We start from the raw sequence: 25,912 nt of genomic DNA, 5'->3' as shown, positions 1-25,912 counted from the left end.
GGGTATTATAACTGAATGCGATCATGTTCTTGGAGTTTCTTGTTTTCTCAACTTGGGATTTTTGTTTTTCAAATTTACCAGTTACCACCTTCTGTTAACTGGTTTCAATTGAAAATGACATCTTTTCTGAAATCCCAAGTTTCAATCTTTTCTGAAAATATTAAAAATATGGATTAGAACAAGTGTGCAAAAATATACAAGATTGACACTTGTTAAGGGTTTTATACTTTTCAGCTGGGCTTGTCTAGGATCATGACAAAGCTAGCCATAGTTTCAAGGTTACTCACTGCCAGTACCTAAATAGGATAATGAAATGACAGCAGTAAGTATTGGAGAACTCATATGAACACTAAATCTTAGCCAAGCTGTTTACAGTTGCAATGTATTTCTAGGAGAATTGCTTAATGTATTTCTATACTCTATAGTACTGCTTGTGCTTGGGAGAAACTCAGAAATTCTAGGCCTATGACAGCTTGGGCTGATCTGTTTGATGCGAATTAGCAACAATAATGTTGAGGGAGGAGCTTTCCATCCTTTGGTTAGCTAACAAAGGTAAGCAGGCAACTCTTGACAGAATCCTTGTCTAGTACTTACGAGCACTTGTATAGACTCCATAGGCTATTAGATTTTGGGTTTTGTGTCAGGTTTTGCTGGAATCGCATAAGCACTAATTCTTTGATTGCTCCTTTTATGATGATGATGATACATAGTACTCTAGAGTGCACGGTGAATATGGGATCACTCCTGGTCTCATCTTTGTTAATTGGGCAGCTGTGCTGCTCAATGGAAAGGTAAACAAGTGCATTATGTTATGTAGTAAAAAAGCTTTGCCTGGCTGGCTGGGATTGTGGATCATATCTGGAGGTGGAGAAATGACAGGATTTTGGGAATGAGAACAAAGCTTGTCATGGCTGTGCTGTATTCAAGGCTTTGCAAGGCTTTGCATTGTGTCTGTTCTGTTGTGTATGCTACTTAATTAATACTTAATAGTGGAAGTGGTTATTGACGTTGTCGGTTATTTCTGTTTTATTACTTAGACCTTGTACTATATTAAGAAAAGGCACATAATCTCATCATTTGCAATTTGCAATTTGCACGAGAGGGGAATGCATCATGCATCAATTTGCACAACTGACTAGGCTTTTTTGCCTATTAAAGTTACCATACCAACCCAATGGCGACTTTTTTGAATTTACCAATTCCATTCCTGAATCTAATCTCGCATGCATCCCTCAGTTTCATGTCAAAAGATCATCTGAAGAAATCTACATTACAGAGGTAAAGCATGCATTCTTCCAGTATCATTGTTCAAACAATGATATATCCAGTTACTTTGCATTTTTTACTAGTAGGGTTCTTTCTTCTTTTCATTTTCCTTTCCACAATGTGAATTATGATCGTCTTATGAAAGATGTTATTGTATGTCCTATTAATTGCTTCTCTTGTCGAATAATGTTCTTGCATTCTCTGTTTTTCTCTACGTATTTGCTTCCTTTTGGCCCGAATTTCTGCAAATGTCCTTTGTTCTCATCCGATGCTAATGTCTGTCTTGCATTATACTATAGAAATTTCTGTTTTGCTTTATATAGCAGCTTGTTATGTTTTTGGCTATTTTCGTTTCTTATGTGAATTGCAGAGTGATGACATAAAGTTGTCCAATAACCAGTCTGATTACTGGAGAATTTTTCCTGTATCAGATGATGTTGCAATCAAACATGGCTGACAGAATTCTATAATTCTAAAGGCAACTTCACAGGGACGGGATAAATTGACAGCTTCTTTGACTTACTTTAGTGCGCTAAATGAGACGAAGGAGGTAATGATGTGATCTTTAACTTTTTTCCTAGTTCCTGATTTGTTTTTTATGATTCTATTTTAAATTTTGTTCTTATTTTGCTTAAGTTGGTTCGTCTCTGCTTGTAGATTCTCAAGGTTGCACAAGGAGTCATGGTTTGTGACCAAGTCAAGTTTAGTTTGGATAAAAGTGATGCGTCTCCAACCATTTTCCGTTCCTGGGCCCCTGCTATTTATCAGGAGGTTGGTATACTCAATTTCTTTAACTTCAACTCTAATGTTGCTTTGGGGATCTGAACACTATCAAATTATACAGGTTGTGCTAAGGCATCCAGTGACTAGAAATGGTTCTCTTCAGACATGGGTATTGTGTCTGTGTCTGTGTCTGCTTCTGGGTTTGTCCAGGCCAAGTAGCCTGGTAAAGCTACTATCAAAGTGCTCTCCATATTTTATTCATTCAATTATGATGAGGTGCAGGGTACTGTATATGTTCTTTTGCGTCCTCATAGCAACAAGTGTCCACTGACCTTCTTACTCTTTGCTTTGTGGAATCTTTTAAAGTTCTGTACGTTGCATTGGCGAGAAGAGTCTATTAGTGCAGACTTGGTCAAGTTTACTTGATGTCTGCACTTCTCTTTGTTTACCCCAATACTTAAATAATTAAGCTGTAAATTTTATTATTGTGTAAAAAGACAAAAAATGTCATCCAACTTAATAATTAACCATAGGCTCAGCGAGAAGGGAAGAGTGTTAACTTAGCTGTGCCATGTTCTGCGTTTTGGTCAGGACTTAGAATTTACAACCACAAACAAAAAAACAAAAAAAAACAAAAAAAATCCGCGAAAGCAAAAGTGAATCTCTTAGATTAGATCGATCACTTCATATCCCTCTCATCGATTCGTCAGCTTAATTGATTATCTTCCCGGTCTCAGTTTCTCAAGCAAGCAAGTCAGTTTGTGTTTCAACAATTTTCGCTTCCAATTTAGGGCTTCTCTGATAATTCGCGCTAAAATTGGCTGAATTTTCTTGGTGTTTGGTTGCAGGATTTCTCGAGTCTCAGTGTGCCCTGAGAAATCAGCAATGGATTTGGTCTCTGGTTACAAGGTGATCTAACTTCTCCCTCTCTCTCTCTCTCTCTCTCTGTCTTTCTTTTGTCCTTACAAACTCGTTTGGTCTCTTATGGCTTCGTGTGCAGGGGGTTGTGGGGCTCGTTTTTGGCAACGAGAAATCTGGTTCTTCAAATGAAGATAGGTACTTCCCTCCTTCTGTCACCAAATTCCATACACATTACTCCCGCTGTTGCTTAGTTATAATTGTTGAATGGTATGTGACCAATGTACTCTGTCATTGTTTCAGTATGTAGCTATGTTGAATGCTTGCTCGATTGTATTAGCAATGGTAAACTGTCAGAGGACAGGAGGACTGCTATGCTCGAGCTTCAATCTGTTGTGGCAGAAAGCTCTAATGCACAGCTAGCATTTGGAGCAATGGGTGATTGCTCCTCTTCTTGTTTGCAAATTGCAACAGTGGTTTAGTTTTTCATTTTATGTTTGTCATCTATGACATTTTTCATTCATTTATTTTTTTCTTTTTTGCAGGCTTTCCTGTTATGATGGGCATATTAAAGGAAGAACGCGATGATGTTGAAATGGTTGCTAAATTTTCTTCTTCTTTTCATATTTCCCCTTAATCTCATTGTTTTTCCCGAGTTATCATGTTGTAGAATCCATTCTGGTGTTTTATTGAAACTGTTTGGGTGCCACTGATGAAGCTGTTTTTATTTTCTGATAGAGATATTTCACTTTTACTGCATCTTTTTAGGTTTCTGGAATGCGAATGTGATTGTTATGTCCTTTTCACCTGTCCCAGTGATTCTTATGAATTTTCCTCCAAACGTAGTTCTTAATGTCAATTTATATTCATACATAAAGTCTCATTTATGTTTTCTGCATATGCAGGTTCGAGGTGCCCTAGAAACTCTTGTAAGTGCCTTGACTCCTATTGACCATGCAAAAGGCCCAAAGAATGAAATTCAACCAGCTCTAATGAACGCTGATCTGCTCTCCAGAGAAGCAGACAACATTTCACTTCTTCTGAGTTTGTTGGTTAGAGTTCTCTAATTATATTTGCAAAATCCTTTTCATCATTCTATTTAAATTTGCTTGATTTTTGCTATATTTTTTTGGTTCATGCACATAGTTTGACAATGTTTATATTTATTTTGGTTGTTTTTGCAGTCAGAGGAGGATTTCTATGTACGATATTACACTCTTCAACTTTTGACAGCTCTTCTCACAAATTCTCCAAATAGGTATCAGTTTAGAACTACTATTTCCCTTTAGTCTAATTTTTTTGAATTCTTTTAGTGGTTTTAGAAAGAATTTTTTCTGAGTTCCTCTTCAGGTTACAGGAAGCCATTCTGACCATACCTCGTGGTATAACTCGCTTAATGGATATGCTTATGGATCATGAGGTACAATTCACTGAATGATAATTTATCATTTTGCATTTAACTCTATTATCAACATGTTTCGCTACAATTTAACTTTTAAGCTAAAATTCATGTTTATTGGTCATCTCTCTATTTGAGGATTTTTTTTGAAATCTTTTGGAACCTATGAATTATTGAAATATGATTGTGGTATCAATCTTTTCCTGTTGTTCAGTCATACTGAACTATTGTGTTTTCCTTCTAGGTTATACGAAATGAGGCCTTATTACTTCTTACTTACTTGACCCATGAAGCTGAGGTGAGATTTTTCTCCCACATGATCCTTAGTCACTTCTTTTTATTTAGTTATATTTGTTGAACCTGTGACTGAAAAGTGCGTTTCTTTCCTTTTTTTTTTTGAAAAGAGACTCAATATTTTGTTGGTGTAAACAATAAAATTACAATCTAGTGGGCAAGATGTCCATTCCAAAAGTACAACAGAACACTAATACATAAAAGCTATCAATTGCTAAACCATCAGAACTGAAAAGTGTGTTTTTACATTTTTATTAACTGATAGATTGTTATGATATCAGGAAATTCAAAAAATTGTGGTCTTCGAAGGTGCTTTTGAGAAGATTTTCAGCATCATCAAAGAAGAAGGTGGTTCCGATGGTGGTGTTGTTGTGCAGGTAATTCTCTTTGACTTATTCTTTTCATATTTAATTCGCTGTGTGACTTGTTTAAGTGTCATTGCTGATAAACCACTTGTCAAGCTTCCTTCTACGGATTAATTTTGTAAAATTGACATGAATCAAAAGCCTTCGTTTCTTTGGTGGGTTTAGACTTTATAACTATACTGATATTTTCACCAAATTTTATAGGTAAAATAAAAATTTTCCATTATTTCACTGCAAGGGATGCAAACGTTTGTTTGTTATATACTAAACTTGTAAAACACTTACTTGTCATGTTCTAATGCCTTGATTATAGAGGGATGGCTGTTGGCACACTGTGTTACAAAATAAAATGTGTGTGTAGTTCATAAATCAAGTTCCCATTTCTCATACGTGCTCATCTCTAAAAGAAATTGAGAAATCAATTGATTTTGGAAATGGTTCTAATGTAATACACTTCTGCAGGACTGTATTGAATTGCTGAACAATCTTATTCGGAAGAATGCATCTAATCAGGTTTTTAGTTTTTTCTGTTGCTCTTATTCTTGTAATCATTGTTGTCATTTGTGCATTTTGTTTCTTTTTGCTTCTAATTAAAAGCATGTGTCATTCAGGTACTACTGAGGGAGACGATAGGATTTGACCCCTTCATGTCAATTTTGAAGCTACGAGGGAGTACTTACAGCTTCACTCAACAAAAGGTTAGATACTCGATTTTCATAACTTTGTATTGCAGACTGTTTTATTTATTATGGCACAACTCTTACTGGTAATTTGTTGTTGACATTGAATTAAACTCCATGCCAGTAGACAATTAATCTACTCAGTGCGTTGGAAACTCTTAATTTGCTAATAATGGGAGGTTCGGAGGCTGATCATGGAAAAGATGCAAATATGCTGACAAATAGGACAACCCTCGTTCAGGTAGTCTATAATACTCTCTCACTAAATTAAAAATTCTGTGATATGTAGTCTTTCTGATTTTTTAATTTTCTGGATGTAGAAGAAAGTCTTGGACCATCTTCTAATGCTGGGTGCGGAAAGCCAGTGGGCACCTGTTGCTGTCCGTTGTGCAGTAAGATAGTTCTTCACCTTCTTCATCCTCTCTCTCTCTCTCTCTCACACGCGCACACACACACACACACACACACACACAGCCCCACCCAACGAACACATCTTTTGATAGTATGTCACTATATTATATACGACCAATCAATGTCAGCTGGACATAAAAGTACTTTACCTTTTTATTGCTATACCTTTGAGCCTGTCATTATGGACTAATTACGTGAACTCTCCGTATCTGTTTCCCTGAAACTTATGTGGCATGCTAGGTGATAAAATTAATACTGATTTTCAAAAGGACGACACATATTTGGTTTAGGAACTTTTTGGTAATGATGTTTATATAGTTCCTTGTAGAGATTGATGTAATTGTTAGGGTTTGTTCACTTTGTCAGGCACTACGATGTATTGGTAATCTGATTGCCGGACATCCCAAGAATCTTGATGCCCTTTCAAGCAAATTGCTTGGAGAGGGGCCGTAGGAACCTGCTTTGAACTCAATTCTTTGAATCATCTTGCGGACATCCAGTATGCAAGAATTTGTTGCTGCAGATTATGTTTTTAAGAGCTTTTGTGAGGTTGATAATGTGTATATGCTCCTTATACCATTGATTACTTTGCTGTGCTTCGTGGGCATACTTAATTTATTACTGGCATACAAAAATTACAGCTTCATGATCGTGTACTTTTTACTTCTAATTTTATGTTATAAATTTTCTGCCACCTGGTTTTTATCAGAAAAATGCTGATGGCCAAACTATGTTAGCGTCAACTTTGATTCCTCAACCTCATTCCATGGCACATGCTCCTGTTGAGGAAGATGTGCACATGTCCTTTGGAAGGTTTGTGTATTGTATGTGCCTTTTTTCACTGCATGCTTCTAAATTCTCTGTTTATTATTTATTATTTCAGGCTTGATTGAATTATCAAACCTTTGTTGCATCAGCTAAAGCTTGATCATCTTATTCTTTTCATCTTTCTTTGTTGGAAAAGCTACTTGTGCTAATTAATTTTACAATAATTTGATTCTCTTGCAGCATGCTATTACAAGGTCTTACCTTGAGTGAGAATGATGGTGATCTTGAGGTAATGTAATACTTCAGTAGTATCTGAGTTTTGGAAAAGACTAGAATATATCTGTTCCATTAGCTAATATATTGAGGTGCAGACATGCTGCCGAGCTGCTAGTGTTCTTTCTCATGTAATGAAGGACAATATCCAGTGCAAGGAAAGGGTATGCAGTTATATCGTCTTCTGAGATCTGTCTTCTGATGTAGTAATTATTTGATTTACCGATTTTATGCCAACCATGTACTTGCATTACCTTTGATGCTCACTTTATTGTATTATCACTCGTCAAAAAGAAAAAGAAGTAAAATCGTCATCAAGTTAAAATTTTTATTGGGATTTCTTGCTTTTGGAATGGTATGGGCAATTACTAGATCACTCTTACAATGTTCTAATCTTATGAAACAATTTGCAGGTTTTGCGTATTGAACTCGAGGCACCTACACCATCTTTAGGTGCTCCTGAGCCTCTAATGCACCGTGTGGTAAAATACTTAGCCCTTGCCTCTTCCATGAAAAACAAAGATGGAAAATCAAGTGGAAACTCATATGTTGAACCAATTATCTTGAAATTGCTGGTCACTGGGCTATCTGATTTCCCTAGTGCTGTGAATTGCTTCCTAGATTCACGTCCCCACATCACATATCTTCTTGAGTTGGTCTCCAATTCCTCTACTACAGTGTACATAAAGGGATTGGCAGCTGTTCTTCTGGGGGAGTGTGTAATCTACAACAAATCAGTTGAAAGTGGGAAGGATGCTTTAACTATAGTTGATTCTATAAGCCAGAAGGTTGGGCTCACGACATACTTTCTGAAGTTTGATGAGATGCAGAAAAGCTTCCTTTTCACCTCTGCGAGGTCTACTCAGCCCCGTAAACAATTAACCAGATCTGCTTCTGCTAGTATGGTAGAGATTGAAGATGTTGATGAGAACAATTTATTGGATCAGAAAAATGAGGATCATCCAGTTCTCTCCTCAATCTTTGATGCTCCATTTGTAAACCTTGTTAGGAGCTTGGAGGTGAACATCAGAGAGAAAATCGTTGAGGTTTACAGTCACCCAAAGAGCAAGGTGGCAGTGGTGCCAGCAGAATTGGAAAAGAAGAGTGAGGAAAGTGATAGGGAGTATATAAAGCGGCTGAAAGCATTTGTGGAGAAGCAATGCTCTGAGATACAGGTATTGTTTCGTGTACACAAGCTCTTGGTTTCTCGTTTTTTCTGTGTCATTTTTTGCACTATGAAATCTCTTTTCTGAAGAGTATGTCACAACTTACAACAATAGTTAGGACTTAAGAGGCAATCAGTAGAGAAGTGTTTGGATCCGGCCATATGTGGGCTAGGGCTACTTATGGGCAGATCTCTGCAAAGATGTGGATTGGAGCCTCCATGGGTGTTTAATGGTGTGGGTTGGCCTCCATCTATTTTCCAGAAATGCAATTTTCAACCACGTATGCAACACCATTCAATCCTGAGTTTGATAGAAGTGCCCTTTGTGATGTAAAAGAGTACCCTAGTTGTCTCTGGAATAAGCATGCCGTGGTATGAATGCTTTAATATATATTGTATTAAAAAATATGGTTGGTTTGATATTCTTTCTTGTCTTTCAGGACCTCCTTGGTCGCAATGCAACTTTGGCTGAGGACGTGGCATCGACTGGTGGGGGCAGTTATGCCCGGCCTGAGCAGGGTGCGGGATCAGACAGAGTCCAGGTAGAGACATTGAGACGAGATCTTCAAGAAGCATCTAAGCGGTTGGAGTTGCTCAAGGCAGAGAAAGCCAAGATTGAATCGGAGGCATCTATGTATAGAAGCTTAGCTGGTAAGATGGAATCTGATCTGAAGAGCCTGTCGGATGCTTACAACAGTCTTGAACAGGCGAATTTTCATCTGGAGAAGGAGGTGAGAGGCCAGCAGGGCGTAGGAGGGTCTTCGTCCATTCCAGATGTAGAGGGAATTAGAGCAGAGGCAAGGGAAGAAGCTCAGAAGGAGAGTGAGGCAGAGCTGAATGATCTTCTTGTGTGCCTTGGACAAGAACAGACCAAGGTGGGAAAACTGAGTGCAAGGTTGTTGGAGTTAGGGGAGGACGTGGACAAGCTGCTTGAAGATATTGGAGATGATATGGGGCTGCCTGCTGATGGTGAAGAGGAGGAAGACTGATGATGATGCTGACGTCTTACTTTTTATTTTTATTTCATGGCGTGATCTCATCATTCATCCTCCTGGTATGGAATGGATGGTGGTGGACGGGGTTTATGCTTGGCTGTGCCTTTGTACATTTCTGGTGGAATTTGTACAGTTGATATTTATTATCATTAATACGCGAAGATTCTGGATCAAACTGTTTTCTTCTTCCTCCTCAAATTTAATTTATACTCGTTTTATTGGTAATTGTTCAAAGTTTCAATTTATTCCCTTTCCAGTATCCTTCAGGTCTGTAAGAGAGATTCGAATTTAGGAGCTTGAACGGATGGTAAATGCTCTTAACACTAGGCTACAAGGCCCTTGCAAAAGTTCATATTTCTTTTTTCACTTGGGTTACAAGTCCCATGCAGGGGTTCATATTTCTTTTCCTTAAAAAAAAATATATATATTCATAGTGACAATACGGAAGATTGGGAACTTGAACCCCTTCGGCAAAGGAAGTCTCCCCTGATTCACAACGTCAGACAAACGACTGCACATTGACAGCCAGCAATATAACAAGTGCTCACAGCTCACCCGAAAACGCAGGAGTTTGAGTTCGAAGATCCAGTGGTTGTCAGCTGAACTTTCAAATCGAAAATGGGTGACCACCAGGCCAAGAGCGAAACTGCGTCGTTGATCGAGCACAGGGCCTACGCCAGGGTGGGCCTGCTTGGGAACCCGAGTGACGTTTATTTCGGCCGGACGATCTCCTTCAGCCTTGGCAACTTCTGGGCGACCGTGTGTTTGCAGCCGTCCGATGATCTCGTCATCCAACCCCACCCCACCCCACCCACGACCTCGTCGTTTTCAAATCCCTAGACCACCTGGTACCTCCCTACACTTGAATTGCAATTACACAAAAATCGAAATCTTCAGTTTCTGCGAATGAATTGAATTATAAAAATGAAAATCAACAGGTGAATCGATTAGATAGTGAGGGTTATTATGGAGGCGTCCGATTGCTGATGGCAATTTGCAAAGAAAACGAGATTCAGTTAGAGCCTCGAAATTTCACTCTCTCATATGATACTAATATCCCTCGCCAGGTATTATGAGTTAATTTTCCATTACACTTAATTTTAGTGATTCAGTAAAGTAGCAAGTAATGATGTTTCTCTTTCACTTTCAGACAGGACTTTCAGGGTCTAGTGCTATTGTGTGTGTGCAGCCCTGAGCTGCCTCCTTGATTTTTACAAGGTTAGGCATTTGATCAAAGTCGAGGTCCGCCCCGGCCTCGTCCTTAGTGCCGAGAAGCAACTTGGAATTGTTGCCGGTCTTCAAGATCGTGTTGCCCAGGTGTATGGTAGCCTTGTTTACATGGTACTCAAATTTCAACCAGACCCTACATTGCTTCTACTTGTAGTAACTTTTTAACTTCCTAGGAATTTGACAAGGAGCACATGGATACTTTGGGGCATGGCATTTACACACCCATGGATGTTAGTCTCCTCCCACCTCTTCACCTTGTCTATGCCGAGAATCCAAGTGATTCCGGGAAGGTTCGCCTTCCACGTTGTTAGTGCTCTCTCATTGTTTCCCACCTGCTGTGCAATTTGTACAACAATTAACACATTTATTTATTTGTAAGGGCGGGTACATAGTACGGTTCTTCAAAGGTGGCTCAATGGCGACGAGTTTATAACATCATCCATGACGGAAGTTGCAAATATTGCACTAGAAGGAAGGACGGCATTACTTGAAAAGGACTACACTAAACTAGCAGCGCTCATGAACCGTAATTTTGACTTTAGAAGGTTTGAGATATCTACATTTTGACTCATAATTTGATTATGTGATTGCCCGACTCTGATCCCAGAAGCTCTCATATCTGTTTATTTGGACTGAATTAGAGTAAATAAGAAATTAATTTGAAAAGGAAGGTGATTGCACAACATGATGTTGTTCAGACTGTTGCCACACAAGGTTGATTGCACAAACTGTACATTTGTATGCCACATCTTATTCACTTTCTAATCCCCTTGACAGACCAGAAAGCTGGATAAATAAAAACAAAAAATGATAGCAAAATTGTAGCCATGGTCCCCAAATAAGACCCCACTTTATTTTTCATCCCTCAACCCCAAAAATTGTTATGGTCGCCCTTCAATTAGATATCGTGTTGCACCACTTGTCCTTTCCGTCAATTCTGTTAGTTTCTCCGTCAAAATTGATCACATGTGATGCACGTGATATTTTTTTGATGGGCAAATAAGACTTTTACCCAGCTACTACCCTCACCACTTCTCAGCCTACATGACACTCAGCTGGGCTGGAGTCAGACCTTATGTTTTGAACCATCTTCATATTTGCTAGCATTTTATGTATCTTATGGCTGCTCAGTACCGGTACATGGATGTTGTGCAGAAGCATGTTTGGAGATGATGCTCTTGGCGCTTTAAACATAGAAATGGTGGAGGTGGCCCGAAGGGTGGGTGCAGCATCCAAATTCACAGGTAGCGGTGGGGCTGTAGTCGTATTTTGCCCAGATGGTCCTTCACAAGTGAAGCTCTTAGAGGATGCTTGCCAAAAGGCTGGTTTTAAACTTGAACCGAGACAAGTCGTTCCCTCTCTTCTAAATGAGGTTGATCTTCAGACTCTCACAAAATAGGCGAGTACTTGGGGTCTTTTCAGTTTTGTTCTTGACACCCTCCCGCCCTTCTCTCCCCGTCTCTCATTGCTTTATATTGGTAAAGTAGAACTGTCAATTTTTGGTAGATGCTCCATTAATAAAAGGGAACGACTTACCCAAGGGGTTTGGTCTAGTGGATATCCTGGCTAGGCCTGCAAGTGGGCGAATGTTAGCTGGCCTCAGTGAGGTCCAGCGTTCGAATCCCACCTTGTGAAAAACACCCCCTGGGGAGAGTCAAATCCGTTCAGGTCTACGACTCGGAGTGGTTGCTCACTTGCTATTACCAAAAAAAAGGGAACGACTTTAATTTGATCAATTGCTGTCAGCTTGAATGCCTATACTTCCAAATTTCAAAGGTACAACTGTCAATTTTGATAGATGCTCCATTTATTATTATAAGGGAACGAAGTTATGTTATGCCAGCCTTAACAGAGACCAAGAGGAGTTGAATATCAATTTTATTTCCATGTGTAGAGAATGTTGAGATCAGAGCACTACTGAATGAAAAGACGACCTTCAACACTCAATGTCTCTGTATTTCTATTGACGGCAACGTTTCAATCAAAAGTACATTGGCCCAAACTAAAACTCAAAGTAATCTCTATAAGAAGGCATGAATTAGAATACAATTTATGATCAATAGAACATATACAACATCCCACCACTAGAGCTAGAGCTATAGAGATCTTGAGACCCCAACCAAAAAAAAAAAAAAAACCTAAGAATAATACACACAGCAATCAGCAAAAAGCTAAGCTCGATCAGAACCAAGAAACAGTGCACTCTCTCTCTCTCTCTCTCTCTTTTTCTGTGCTGAGCTGAGGTTACGTGATGAGAAAATATCTCCTACTCCCTACCTCCTGAGCATTTTATGAATACAGGCTACAGCTGCAACTGCCAGTGGAAGAGCAACATGCTTCAAATTTTTCTTTCAAGATCTTAGTAAACAACCACAGCCACCAACAAGCTACTTAGAACCAATTCATTCACGGTTCACATAGCGAATTCATGAGCTCCCGTGGTGAACCCCAGATTGGAAGATCGAGTAGAGATTGAGTAATCTGTTCCTCTTGTTCACTACACATTGCTTCCGCTATGTCACACAGATTCGAAACATCACCAATGATAGCTTCCTGGGCTTCTGCCTGCATGGAGGAAGAAGGATTAAGGATTGCAATTATATTGTGCCAGTGGAACCGTGGAAGGATTTCGCCATACCATACAACCGTAACCCAAAAAATTAAAAGCTTTCTTCTCCGCCTCACTCTCCATTGGTAACTCAATTTTAAGGTCAATAAGGATCGAGGCAACGTTCATAAGACAAGCACCGATGATACTAAAAGCAAGCATCACAGAAATCTTTGTTCTCAATTTTCCACAGAGTAAGTGTAATAATGCCAAAATCAGCTCAACTCAGCCCCGAATTGGTGTCGTGGAGCATAAATTTCTGGCCTTGCAAAACCCTAAGACCCAAAATCTTTCAATTTTCATAATTCCTCACCAGCTAAACAATTGTAAAACCAAAGGAAAGAAATGCCCTTTTAACTGCAAGAGAAGCTCATCCCCCACTGACCCACAAACGGACTCCGACCCTTGAAGCTCAGAAGGACCCGAACCAGCCAACGACGCCGTTTTCTCTCGGTCTTTCTCTGTCAATCGATGTTGCTGTTGTTGTTCTTGAAGATGGCATGTCCTCTCTTCAACTGCGCGCAATGTGCTCGACAAAAGTTCCCACTGGTCGATCTCCGCCTGGTACTGAGTTTTGAGCTTCAAAAGCGACTTCTTCTTCCGCTCTCTCCGGAGTTTCTCGGCATCCTCCTGTAGATCCGCGGCAGACGCAGACGGTGGAGCCCGGAGCGACGAGTCAGCAGATTGGTCGACCCGGCGCTTCTTCCTGCGTTTGAAAACGAAGCCGTCTTCATTCACGAGCTCCCAGTCTTCGTCGTCTTCTCAAGCTGCTGCTCCTGAAGCTGTTGACTCCACCATTATTGCTCACAACGCAGCCACGAGCGGGAAAAACTGAAAATTTGAGACTGAATTAGTGAAATACCCCTTGAACTTGTACATAATTTTCAATTAGACCCCTATTCTTTTTTTTTAGAAAATTAAGGATATGAATTTTTTTTTTCGTCAATTTACCCCCTGCCGTCTAAATCATCAACATTTCATCCAATTTTCAGTTAAATTATTTTTAAAATTATTTTTTTGGAAAAATTTTGAAGAAAAATAGGAAAATTAACCCAAAAAAACAAAGAAGAAAAAGATACTAAAGAAAAAAGATCCTGAGAACCCCCACCTTAACTTGGTTTCTGATTCCTTGAGAGAGAGTTTTTTTTTTTTTTTTTTTAGTTGTTGGGTTGTGTTTATTTCAGCATTTTTCTTGTTCTTTTGATTGTTAGCTTTATGTTCTCTCACCTTGAAGAGAAGACTGAGGAGATAAATGTTGGGTTGATCAACACAACGAGGGGACCATGTGGGTTTTTTGATGGTTGAGATTTGGCATTTGGTGGAAGATTTGAGGCAGACTTGCCATACATTTTCCTCAAATTGCAATCCGTATAAACCAAATCAATTTTTCTACCTGTTAGTACGAGTCACAGACTCACAGCCTTACCTCTCAACCTTCGTTCGTGGTGCCATTTAGCTGACTGTAACAATCCCAGAAACCCAGATCTGGTTTTTCACTCCTCCCCCACAAACCCAAAAACTCCAGCCAGAAAACACAAACCCAGAAATCCAAATCTGGTTTTTCACCCCTCCCCCACAAACCCAGAAACTCCAGCCAGCAACCACAAACCCATAAACCCATATCTGATTTTTCACCCCTCCCCCACAAACCCACAAACCCCATAGGAAAATTGACAACAACAACAACAAGAAAAAAAAAGAAAAAAAAAGAATGAACCAAACCTGTCGCCACTCCCCTCCCCCATCTATATATATATCTCCTTCAGCAACCCTAAACCTTAACCTGAGCCGAAATCCATCCCCACTCGAGATCTATTCCAAGCCCTAGCCTAAACCCATCCCTAACCCTTGCCCCCAAGTCCCACGGTTTTGGGTTTAGCCAAAGGAGAAGAAGCAAGGGAGAGATAAAGGCAAAGAGAAGAAGGAAAAAGAAAATGAAAGAGAGGACGGAGACAGAGGGAAGAGAAAAGAAGAAGAAGAAGAGGAAGAGGAAGAAGGACGAGAGAGAGAGAGAGAGAGAGGGAGAGAGTTTTCAGTTTTTATTTTAAGACTATTATTTCAATTTTCCATTTTTTAATTTTATTTTTCCATTTTTATTTATTTTTAACGTACAAAATGACTATTTTACCCTCATATTTAACGGCAAATTGGATGAAATGTTGCAAATTTAGACGGCATGGGGAAATTGGGGAAAAAAAAAAGTTCATATCCTTAATTTTCTAAAAAAAAAGAATAGGGGGTTAATTGAAAGCGAGGTTCAAGTTCAGGGGTATTTCACTAGTAAACCCAAATTTTAAAGTGACAAAATTCGCTCCAGTTGCCTTCAGGTGGACACTTCAGTATGATGATGTGTTATGACATGCCACATGCCGAGAGAACGGCGTCGTTTTCACTTTCTCAAGGAAAACGACATTCCGTTTTCTTTTTCTCGGTTAATATGACAAACGACCCCCAAGAAAAGGGGAGGACATGGTTCAACTCACACAGTTGGTCATTACGCTTTCTTCGAAGGAAACCTAAAATGGCCTGCCAATAAGTATCACCTCACCTATGGTTTTCTTCAAGGAACCCCAGCTAACGCCATGAGTGCAGTTGCGCGTGCTTTTGTAACATGGCAGGGCAACACACACTTCACGTTCAGCCAAGCCCAAAGCGTTGAGAGCGCTGATCTGAAGATTGGTTTTGGGAGGGGTGATCATGGAGATGGGGCTAATAATGCATTTGATGGCCCAGGTAAGACCATAGCCCATGCTTTTCCGCTATCTGATGGGAGATTTCACTACGATGCTGATGAGACGTGGGTGGTGGGCGCTGTACCGGGTGGTTTCGACTTGGAGACTGTGGCTTTGCATGAAATTGGACACCTTCTTGGACTTCACCATAGCGATGTTCCAGGGGCTGTCATGCAATCTGCAATTCCTGGTGGCACCCCATCTGAGGCTGTGGGCGCAGTTGCACGTGCTTTTGCAACATGGCAGGCCAACACACACTTCATGTTCAGCCAAGCCCAAAGCATTGAGAGCGCTGATCTGAAGATCGGTTTTGGAAGGCGTGATCATGGAGATGGACACCCGTTTGATGGGCCGCTTGGGACCGCTGCCCATGCATTTCCGCCGTCTGATGGGAGATTTCACTACGATCCTGATGAGACGTGGGTTGTGGGTGCTGTGCCTGGTGGTTTGGACTTGGAGACTGTGGCTTTGCATGAAATTGGGCACCTTCTTGGGCTTGGCCATAGCTCTGTTCCAGGAGCTGTCATGCTTCCTGAAGTCCGCACTGGATTTACCCAGAGCTTGCATGCGGATGATATTCAAGGAATTAAAGCTTTATACAACACTTGATTAATGTTGTTATTATTATAAGTTATAAGTTTAGTAGTTCATCCAAAGTCATCATGCTTTCGTTTTTTTTTTTTCCCTGTATCAAATAAAGGTACATCTCCTGGGTGTACGTACTTAGATTTTAAGCTGGATATTTAGTATTGAATCGTGATGTTCTCCTGTTTGTAGTTTTTTAATATTAATTTCCTCAGTTTAATAAAGTATAAAGTTCATTTCATGTCTGAAGTTTCTTTCTGTTAAGAAAATTTGGTTAACAAAATGACAAGTAATTATACTAAGATTCTTTCTAAAACAAAGACATCACCCATAACTGTCCAATTAAATTGATGTCTGCGCTTATATTCAATGTGTCATTGTCAGGGCTGTTACTTATTGGGGTCGACTAGTTTTGCTTTCTTCCTAAGCTCTGGAATTTGTCCTGTCTCTCCCTTCTTGTCCAAATATCATAGAATAGAAGGAAAAACGGATCGAAGAAGAAGAGTTGCGCTAGGCAGGGAAGAAGATTGATGATATTAATTTTATTAAGGTCTTTGATGTTCGGTCTGGAAGATATTATAGACAAGCAGCAGGTTTGATATTTAACTTTCATTTAGTTAAACAAGCCTAGATGAAACTATACGGTGTGCTTATTCTTCTTCAATTAATTTAAGTGAGGAGTCATTAGGGTTAGGGAGGACTAGATATTCTACACTGCAATTTAAAGCATCAAAGAACATGAAACCTTGATGATGTTAGAGGTGTGAGTTAATGTCTTACAAAGTACTTTTTGTGTTTCGATTCATTTGCAAGTTTTCGTGTTTTGATTCGTGAATCTTGCATTCATGTACAATCAGAACGCATATATGCTTGGATTTAAGTCGTATTTTCTCTTTTTAATCATTAGAGAAAGAAAGGGATTCAAACTTTTGACTTTTTTCAACAACATTGAGAAAAAAAAAGTACTACTATGGACGAATAGATATAGTAGTATCTTGTTTCATAACCCCTTTAGTTAAACAAGCCTACATGAAACTCGTTTAGTTAAATATACCTAGCGTAGATATTTTCCGAACTAAAGATAATACTCAGTCGACTCTCTTAGTTGGCTTCTTCATGATATGGGAAGGGAAATTTTGTGGCTCACGATTTCTCATCACCTCCAGATGGGAGTTCAAATCAAGTTGAGTTGGAATGATCAGCGGCTGCGCAAGAAATAGAACCAAACCACCAAGGGATATTTGCACACGGTTGCTATTGAAGGCATGCATATGCTTCGTCATCTATGTAACGTCAGCAAACTTGCATGATGATGATGGTAAAGTAAAAAAAAAATATTAGTTGTGAAAATACCTGTAGGATGTCTATATATGCCTAGAGGGGGTTAATAGGCCAATTTAATATTATAATCAAATAAATAAAAATAAACTTTGATAGCAGGATTGATATGGTTTATCAATCCTGAAACGTGCTGGAAATAAAATAAAAGAACACAGAGAGAATTATTTTACTTGGTAAAACCCCACCTCTGGGGAAAATCCACGGGACTCCTCAGTCCAACACAAATCCACTATAGAACGATGATTACAAGAAAACTTGCATGATGATGATGGTAAAGTAAAAAAAAAATATTAGTTGTAAAACAAAAGTAAACATGATGATGATAGGTATACAGAGTCACTTATTCTTCTCTTCAATCATACGTCTCCAACCTCAAGACTTAACTATAGTTAAACTCTAAAGTAATAATGCTCATGTATTTACTATGGAAAGCCTAGCTGTCAATCTCATTCTGGAAATTGGAGTTGCACCATGTACCTTGGATGCAAGTCTGCTCATTCTAGACCTATAAATAGCCCTCCAAGTATGAGGCTTTTGCACAACATATCAAAAACCAAAAGTAGTATTTATTTCCTTACTCATTTGAGAAAGGGGTGTCCCAAGGGTGACAAAGTTGAAGGCATCCAAGACCTCAAGGAATCCCAAAATGGCCTCCCTCTAAGTATGGTTTTCTTCTGCAAGGCACCCCAGCTAAGACCATGAGTGCAGTTGCACGTGCTTTTGCAACGTGGGCCGGCAACACACACTTGTCGTTCAGCCAGGCTCAAAGCGTTGAGACCGCGGATCTGAAGATGGGGTTTTTTAGGGGTGATCATGGAGATGGAAGACCATTTGATGGGCCGGGTAAGATCATAGCCCATGCTTTTCCGCCGTCTGATGAGAGATTTCACTATGATGCTGATGAGACGTGGGTTGTGGGTGCTGTGCCTGGTGGTTTGGACTTGGAGACTGTGGCTTTGCATGAAATTGGACACTTTCTTGGACTTGGGCATAGCTATGTTCCAGGAGCTGTCATGCAACCTCAAATCCCAACTGGATATACTCAGGGCTTGAATGCGGATGATATTCAAGGAATTAAAGCTTTATACAACACTTGATCTTGGTGATGATGATCAGGTCATCAAGAATGTTAAAGTCAACTTCTTATATTTTTATGTTTATCAAATAAGGTACCTCACCTGGAGGGGAGTGTACTTAGAGTTAGAGTGTGCGATAGTACAATATTGGATTAAAGTATCAGCATACATATATATATATACATGACGCTGGATATTTAATTGTTTTAATTAAAGAACCTCAGATATTCTACTTTCAAGTCATAAACGATTAGTAATTTAAAAAAAAAATTTAAACAAGGGTCAATTGGATTTAGATGAATCAACATGATACATTATTGTTTGACAAAAAAATCAAAAACTACTAGTCATCATCTAAAATTAATGAGTGATAATGTGACCTAAAATCAATTGTTGTCAATAGATTGAGAGGCCCAAAACGATTTATACTATTAAGACACTCTCAACAAGTTTAAACTAATACATTATCATTATTAAACTTATGTTGAGCATATGCAAGTACAGTCTACAGTCTATCAAAGAAATACTTTAACACAACAAAATTAAGTTGAGGTTCCGTCTCAAAATCAATTGTTAATGGGAGAATAAGTAGTCCAACTCTCTATAAACCCTTTTAAGGTTTGTTAGTTTTTCAATGTGAGACATTTTCGCTTTCACATTCTTGCAGATACATCTGAATGGTTCTTCGATCTTTGATTCTAATACTAATTTGAGTCTTTCCAAACAAAGAGACAATGAAAGTAAAGTGATGATCTAGTCTTATATGTGTCAATTTTAAAGAGCCCAGGCCGCCCCCCCCCCTCTCTCTAGATAGGCTAGTTTAATAGCTAGCGTAGATATTTCCGAGCTAAAATAATCAACTATCTCTTAGTTGTCTTCTTCGTGATGGGAAGGGAAGTTTTGTGGCTCAAGCTCTCTCACCTCCAGATGGGAGCTAAAACCAAGTTGAGTTGGAATCAGTGGCTTTGCACGAACTAGGATGGGATCCACCAAAGGGACATCTGCACATGTACGAGGTTGATATTGAAGCCATGCATGTAAACTTTAGAAGCTATAAACAAACTGAGGAGGGAGACCTCTATTATACACATTTCCCAAGATGTCTTGCCCATGAAGAAACACCAAGAAAGATCCTTAATGCAATAGAACAATGAATCTCAATCCTTATATAGAACTAGGAACCTTTTAGCTTTTACATATTTAATCTAAAACACTAATATAAAAGCCACTGGATGAGATAAGTTTGAGTTCTTGAGTAACAATGAGTCTTTGGCAATCCCACAATGATTAGAAGACCACTTTCGTGAGATTAACACAAGATATTAATCTTACATTCTCCCACTTAATCAAATAATTATTCAGACTCAAAATTAATCACTTAATGACCATGTAGAACTATCAACACTTCTCTATTCCTTTATCAAGCCGATGTCATAATCAAGAGACTCATATAGAACTGTCGAAGCACATTGAACATATAACATTAAAGGATTTTACAACCACACATATGAGCAATCAAAAACACATAAGGCTTCCAACTGGACTGAGATCGAAGAATTGCTATGATCAAGTGTTATAAGATCATAACATTTCTTAATTAGCTCACCCTTCAAGACTACCAAGGTCTTTCTGTAAACAAATGAAATAGTTTTATCATGGATACAAACTGCAAATAACAAGATTGCTAGCTTCATTGCAGCTTTAAAACTTAATCCATTTGACAATCAAGCAGTAACACAAAATAACAATAAAGAAATACCTCAATTATATTATCAAAAAAGTATTGCGAGACCTATCGTTTGGACCCTGAGTTCATTTCAAAGAGAACGATGAAACAAGTGCAACTCACCGTTTTGCTATAACATATAAGGCAATTCTGGCCCTAATATTTTAAATTAATTTTTAATATTTTATATCTTTAAGGGAATGGACTACATTGACTAACATATACAAACACAATGACCAAATTGGCCAAATTGATAACACAAGGACTAAATTGCCCTATGAAATAAAACACAAGAACCATTTGAACATTTAAGCCAAAATTAAAATAAATGTTTTGAAAAAAAAAAAAAAACACAAATGAGATATGAAAAATCAATAATGGCCTTAATGGTATTGTAATCTAGCAGGGTAAAAACGGCATTGCGTATCTATCTTTATTCACGAATTGACCCCAACGTGTCTTGTCTTTTCTCATTCGAAACTATTCCCAAATTGCCAATTGGTCCTTTTGCAGTTGAGGACATACGTGGTTAACCGTGCCTCTTCCGAGTTTTTAACTCTGCTCAAGGCGTTACGCTCCAACAGTCCAACTACGCCCGCCGGCTTCTTCTCTCTTTGCAGAAATGAGCTGCATTGAGATGTTGAGGTGGTGGGATCATTGGGTCGAAGAAGCTCTTCAGAAACTTGAACACCTGCAACTCCTCCGTTCTCTCAGACTCATTTACCTCCAAAATGGACCAACCCATGAAGCCCAAACCCCGTCGAAGATGAATTCCATGTGTTCGATGAAATGCAGCCGTGGGACCGATCCTCTGTGGAGGTCCACATTCCTGAACCCACGTTCCAGAAATGGCTCCACGACATTCCCAATTCCGGTACGGTTCAATTCAACAACTATTTTCCAATTTGCTTTTTGTGGAATTTTCTCTGTTTTGAACTTACATTACGTTTATGGAATTCACAGGAGATGAGGAAGGTACCCATAAGTTCAGAAAGCTTCTACTATTCTCTGGGAATGACTATTTGGGCTAGAGCTCACATCCTACCATTGGAAAAGCTGCTTCCAAGGTTGTCTTTTTTGCATAATTTTTGTAAAGACTGCATCTTTAAGTTACTATGTAATAATAAGGATTTATATTCAACCAGGCAGCCCTAGAACATGGGATGGGCCACAGGGGCTCTGCTTTAATCTGCGGATATACCGATTACCATAGGCGACTCGAGTCATGCATTGCAGACTTAAAGAAGAAAGAGGTATGAGCTGCTCTGTTTATACATTATACTCTGCTGATTTAACTTCTTTATGTGAACTTTTTCATTCATTCTCTTCTTCCTGTTTATTGGCCATGGCCCATGCATGGTGTCAAGGGTCATTTGGTAGAAATTTGGATTTAGACTATGCTAGCTTTAACTGTCAGAAATATTCACACGCTTTCCCAGTCAATGAACATCATTTCCTTTTTCATTTCTAGACGAAGTTTAATTGTGTGGTTTTTTTAGAGCTCTAAAGCCTTTGATTCTGTTGTTTTGAACTTTATGTCTGGTTTATTGAAATACTTTTTTTAGGTTTTTTAGCTCAAACCTGAAAACTGGTGCAATCTTGTTTCAAATTTATCCCCTAGGATTGCCTTCTTTGTCCCACAGGATTTGCAGCCAATATGGCGTTGATGGTAGCTATGGGAAATGTTGGCTCTCTCTTGGCTGCTGGAAAAACACCTTTAACTAATGAAAAAATTGCCCTTTTTTTCTGATGCACTGAACCATGCGTCAATAATCGATGGTATTCGTCTTGCTGAACGACAAAAATCTGTAGAGATATTCGTCTATAGACATTGCGACATGACTCACCTTAATGCATTGTTGTAGGTCTTAAACTTTTTGTTTTGAATTTGTGTCCCTCTTCTAATTGGATATGCACTTCCTTCTGTCCATAGCTTAGAAATGCATTTTGTGTTGTGACAGATCAAGTTGCACAATGAGGAAGAAAGTCGTCGTGACTGATAGGCAAGTGTTCCTATTTTTAAATGCTACTTTCTGTACCATCATTTCAGTTGGAATCATATACACATTCATATAAAGTGTTCCTATTGATTTTATTTGTTATATTTCTTATGAATTGTTTTTGTCTTTCACTACAACTTGTTTAGTATGGACGGAGACTTTGCACCAATGATTGAGCTTGTGAAGCTACGCAAAGCGCATGGCTTTCTGTTAGTTATTGATGATGTAAGTCCTCTTGAGTTATTCCACAGTAAAACTTGTGAAACCTTTTTAAGGTTAATCTTGTACACACATCAATGATTGTCTTAATTATATTTTGAATGAATTCCCCAGTTACACCCAAAAATCAACTTGTCCTCCTCATTGAATAAATATGTCTTTAGTACAGGAAAAAGTTGGTCTATTTTTTTCGTTCTTTTTATGTAGGCATAAGGTATTAGTCATAAAAAGAAAGTATTCTCTTTGACTCAGGCTCATGGAACATTTGTTTGTGGTAAAAATGGTGGTGGAGTGGCAGAGCAATACAATTGTGAAAGAGATGTTGACATATGTGTTGGGACTTTGAGTAAGGCTGCAGGTTGCCATGGCGGATTCATAGCATGCAGGCAAGTGTTCATGCTATCTTTTTTCTTAGTAACAATAACAGATTTTGTAATTTGTAAATGTTAGGTTTATAGTAACTAGCAAATATGAAATGAAAATGCTGTGCACTATTCCTGAATTTCTCTGAAATATGCTAAAATAAGGAGGGAAAACTGTGGCAGTTGGTTTTAAAACTTAATACTTCAGGTGTTGAAATAATGGGTTCTTGTGTGTTCCATTTCTTTCTTTGTAATGGGTTCTTGCCATATAAACAGCAAAAGGTGGAAGCAACTCATACAATCAAGGGGTCGGTCTTTTATATTTTCAACTGCTACGCCAATACCAATTTCTGCTGCTGCCCGTGGTAATATATAATTTTGTTTGTTACAGGTGCTTTAGTTGAATATAATCAGAGAAGCTAGTTCTGAATGTTATGTCAAATTATGGGTTTTTAGAGCCAACATATGTAATAATCACTCGAATGAGCCAAGTTCAGGAGCCGGCTCGAGCTTGGATTGTAAGCCCCATGTATGATTGTTCACAAAACGGAATGGAACAATATCATAATATTGAGCAGTCTTCTACATTACTGTGGCTGTAATTTATCATGCATTATTCACATGCCATGATTATAGCATTTATTTTCTTATCTTTATTGAAGTTTTTCCCTTTGTTAACAATACAAATATAACTATGCAGCTGCTCTTATTGTGGCAGGAAAGGAAACATGGCGTAGAAGGGAAATTTGGAATTGGGTGCAGGACCTTCGTGCTCTCACTGGAATCCCCGTAAATAGTCCCATAATATCTCTTATGGTAGGGAGGGAAGAGAAGGCTCTGCAAGCAAGCCAGTTTTGTTTCCCTCTCTATCTGTTTGTGTGATTTGGAGATCATTCTACAACTGTATCTAACTTTGTTTATCATCAATGAACAGGAGTTTGTTGAAATCTGGTTTCCATGTGACTGCAATCAACAGTGCCACCCAACTCATGCAGGTCTGTGACAAGTCTTCGTTTCTGCTACAGTATATTTACAAGTTTGGGTTGTGCTCATCTTGTTCATTTTGTATTATGATGCTTTGCTATTTGACCTGATTTAGTTCTGTTGAGTTAAATCTACCATTTAGCTTGTATTCATGAGGTCGAAAGATTAATTGACACAACCCTATTATATAAAAAATGATTGGTCATAGTGAAAATAAGTCCAAAATGCATGTAACAAAGTTTGGAAATTGAAATCTAACTCGTTGCACTTGGGAAAAATGTGGGTCTATAGTTTAGTTCCTCCTCCACAGTGGATGGGTTGAAATTAATGTTGTTTCTTTGTGTACTTTACATATTTTTATTTGTACTTTTTCAACAGGCTACGCGTGACATTGAGCGCAACGCACACAAGAAACGATATTGAGAGGTTCACAGCCGCACTCTCCCTTTGTGTCAATTTCCAAGAAATTGGCATCCACGGCTGAAATGGTGGATATGCAGGGCTTTAGGATTTGATTTGTTTTAGATCCCAATAGTTCATAAGCGTACTGAGAAAACACATATAGTGTAATAAGAATTAAACATCACTTCATTTAGACCTTCTCGTACTTGTGACAATGGAATCAGATTTCCCACTATATTCACAACAAAAACAAGAATTTGTAAACATAACAGTAATTTTATAAAATAAAATAAAATTTTGAATACTAATGGGTTCATTCTCCAGGAATTAAATACCACCTCCCACCCAGAAATTAAATTCCTCCAAAATCAAGAATTCAATTTCTAATTTTGTATGGGCCCCACTTACTTTTCAATTCCTTGATCTGAAGTAAATGCGGAATTCAATTCCTGATGAGAATTTCAATTCATGATTAGTAAACACACCAGTAATGTCTGTAAAAACTCTAGCGCTATCAAGCTTCCTATATAAGTTCTCATCAAAACACCGCCTGCATGATGCCGAAACTTGTCATACTTGATCTCCTTGCTCGGTGCAAATCTATTCAAGTCTGCCCTGTCCAAACTTGCATCAAGCATTGTCAAGAATTTTTCATAGCTAGTAACTAGACGGTAAGAGTTGCGCTATTTTTCATAGCTAATAAAACCTTAGGTTAGACAGTGACTATGCTGTCAAAAAGAGATACCGTCCTATTTTATATTGGATAAAGTTGTATAACACTTTTGTAATTCAATTAATTAAATAAGTAAAATAAAGGTAACTTTTCGAATAATAACCACAAATGAATTACTGTAAAATATCATATTCATATCAAATAAATCTTCATTACTCTCACATTTCTGTAAAATTAAAAACAGTTACAGACACTCTTTATTTTGATATGGAGGGGATATCAGGATTAGAATACAAACGTGCTTGTCTATTCCATTCTCATCTCTCTCAGTTAAATTTAAAGTAGCATAGACGCTTTGAATCTATTTTGAATATTTAATATGAGTATGATAATTTTGAATTTTATTTTTTCAGTAGCACATATAAAGTTGGAGAGGAAAAGCCTTTATACTCAAACTGTTGTGTTTTGTTAAGTGTATATTCTCCCCAAAATCACTTATGGGGAAAAACATCTCTCGTTTTGGGCTCGTTTCGGAGTGATTCTGGATATAACAATAATCACTTCTATGGAGTAGCACTTCTTCATAGAATCACTTTAAAATCACTTAAAGTGATTATACGGAGAAACACATAAGCGATTCTGGCCCTCCCAAAATCATTCCAAAACGAGCTTATAATCACTTTAAAATCAATAAGCAATTTTATGGGAAGAATCTCATCATGTGCTTCTCTATAAAAACCACTTAAGTGAATATATGAAGAAGTGATTCTTGGCCTG

At 38.4% G+C, this 25,912-nt stretch overlaps 2 protein-coding genes and 3 pseudogenes across 4 annotated transcripts; 4 read left to right on the top strand and 1 right to left on the bottom strand.

Moving 5' to 3' along the window:
• The first annotated feature begins 2,193 nt into the window (after positions 1-2,193).
• LOC148296137 (golgin candidate 6-like) lies at positions 2,194-9,372 on the top strand. 3 transcript variants are annotated; one of them, XM_088250002.1, is made up of 19 exons: positions 2,194-2,212; positions 2,838-2,898; positions 2,990-3,045; positions 3,151-3,285; positions 3,393-3,445; positions 3,753-3,899; positions 4,032-4,105; positions 4,198-4,267; positions 4,491-4,544; positions 4,822-4,917; positions 5,368-5,418; positions 5,517-5,603; positions 5,713-5,826; positions 5,906-5,977; positions 6,706-6,809; positions 7,005-7,053; positions 7,136-7,201; positions 7,451-8,212; positions 8,318-8,599. In XM_088250002.1, exons 3-19 carry the CDS (start codon positions 3,036-3,038, stop codon positions 8,534-8,536), a joined length of 2,163 nt encoding a protein of 720 aa, XP_088106128.1. In that variant the 5' UTR covers positions 2,194-2,212; positions 2,838-2,898; positions 2,990-3,035; the 3' UTR covers positions 8,537-8,599. The 3 variants fall into 3 exon arrangements, with proteins under 3 accessions (XP_088106128.1, XP_088106127.1, XP_088106126.1); XM_088250001.1 differs by lacking the exon at positions 8,318-8,599 and adding an exon at positions 8,643-9,372 and having other exon boundaries at positions 2,195-2,212; positions 5,909-5,977; XM_088250000.1 differs by lacking the exon at positions 8,318-8,599 and adding an exon at positions 8,643-9,372 and having other exon boundaries at positions 2,195-2,212.
• A 196-nt stretch (positions 9,373-9,568) lies between these two features.
• Positions 9,569-12,163, top strand: LOC148296136 (glucuronokinase 1-like; annotated as a pseudogene).
• A 98-nt stretch (positions 12,164-12,261) lies between these two features.
• LOC148296135 (uncharacterized) lies at positions 12,262-13,833 on the bottom strand (annotated as a pseudogene).
• A 4,558-nt stretch (positions 13,834-18,391) lies between these two features.
• LOC148296134 (metalloendoproteinase 2-MMP-like) lies at positions 18,392-18,790 on the top strand. Its single transcript, XM_088250710.1, has one exon. The coding sequence runs from the start codon at positions 18,392-18,394 to the stop codon at positions 18,788-18,790; it is 399 nt and encodes a 132-aa protein (XP_088106836.1).
• Positions 18,791-21,070: 2,280 nt separating this feature from the next.
• LOC148296133 (8-amino-7-oxononanoate synthase-like) lies at positions 21,071-24,723 on the top strand (annotated as a pseudogene).
• Positions 24,724-25,912: the final 1,189 nt, after the last annotated feature.

This window comes from Prunus avium, chromosome 3 (assembly GCF_965620075.1).
Source record: "Prunus avium chromosome 3, drPruAviu1.hap1.1, whole genome shotgun sequence".
NCBI lineage: Eukaryota > Viridiplantae > Streptophyta > Magnoliopsida > Rosales > Rosaceae > Prunus > Prunus avium.
This window is presented reverse-complemented; position numbering and strand designations above follow the sequence as displayed.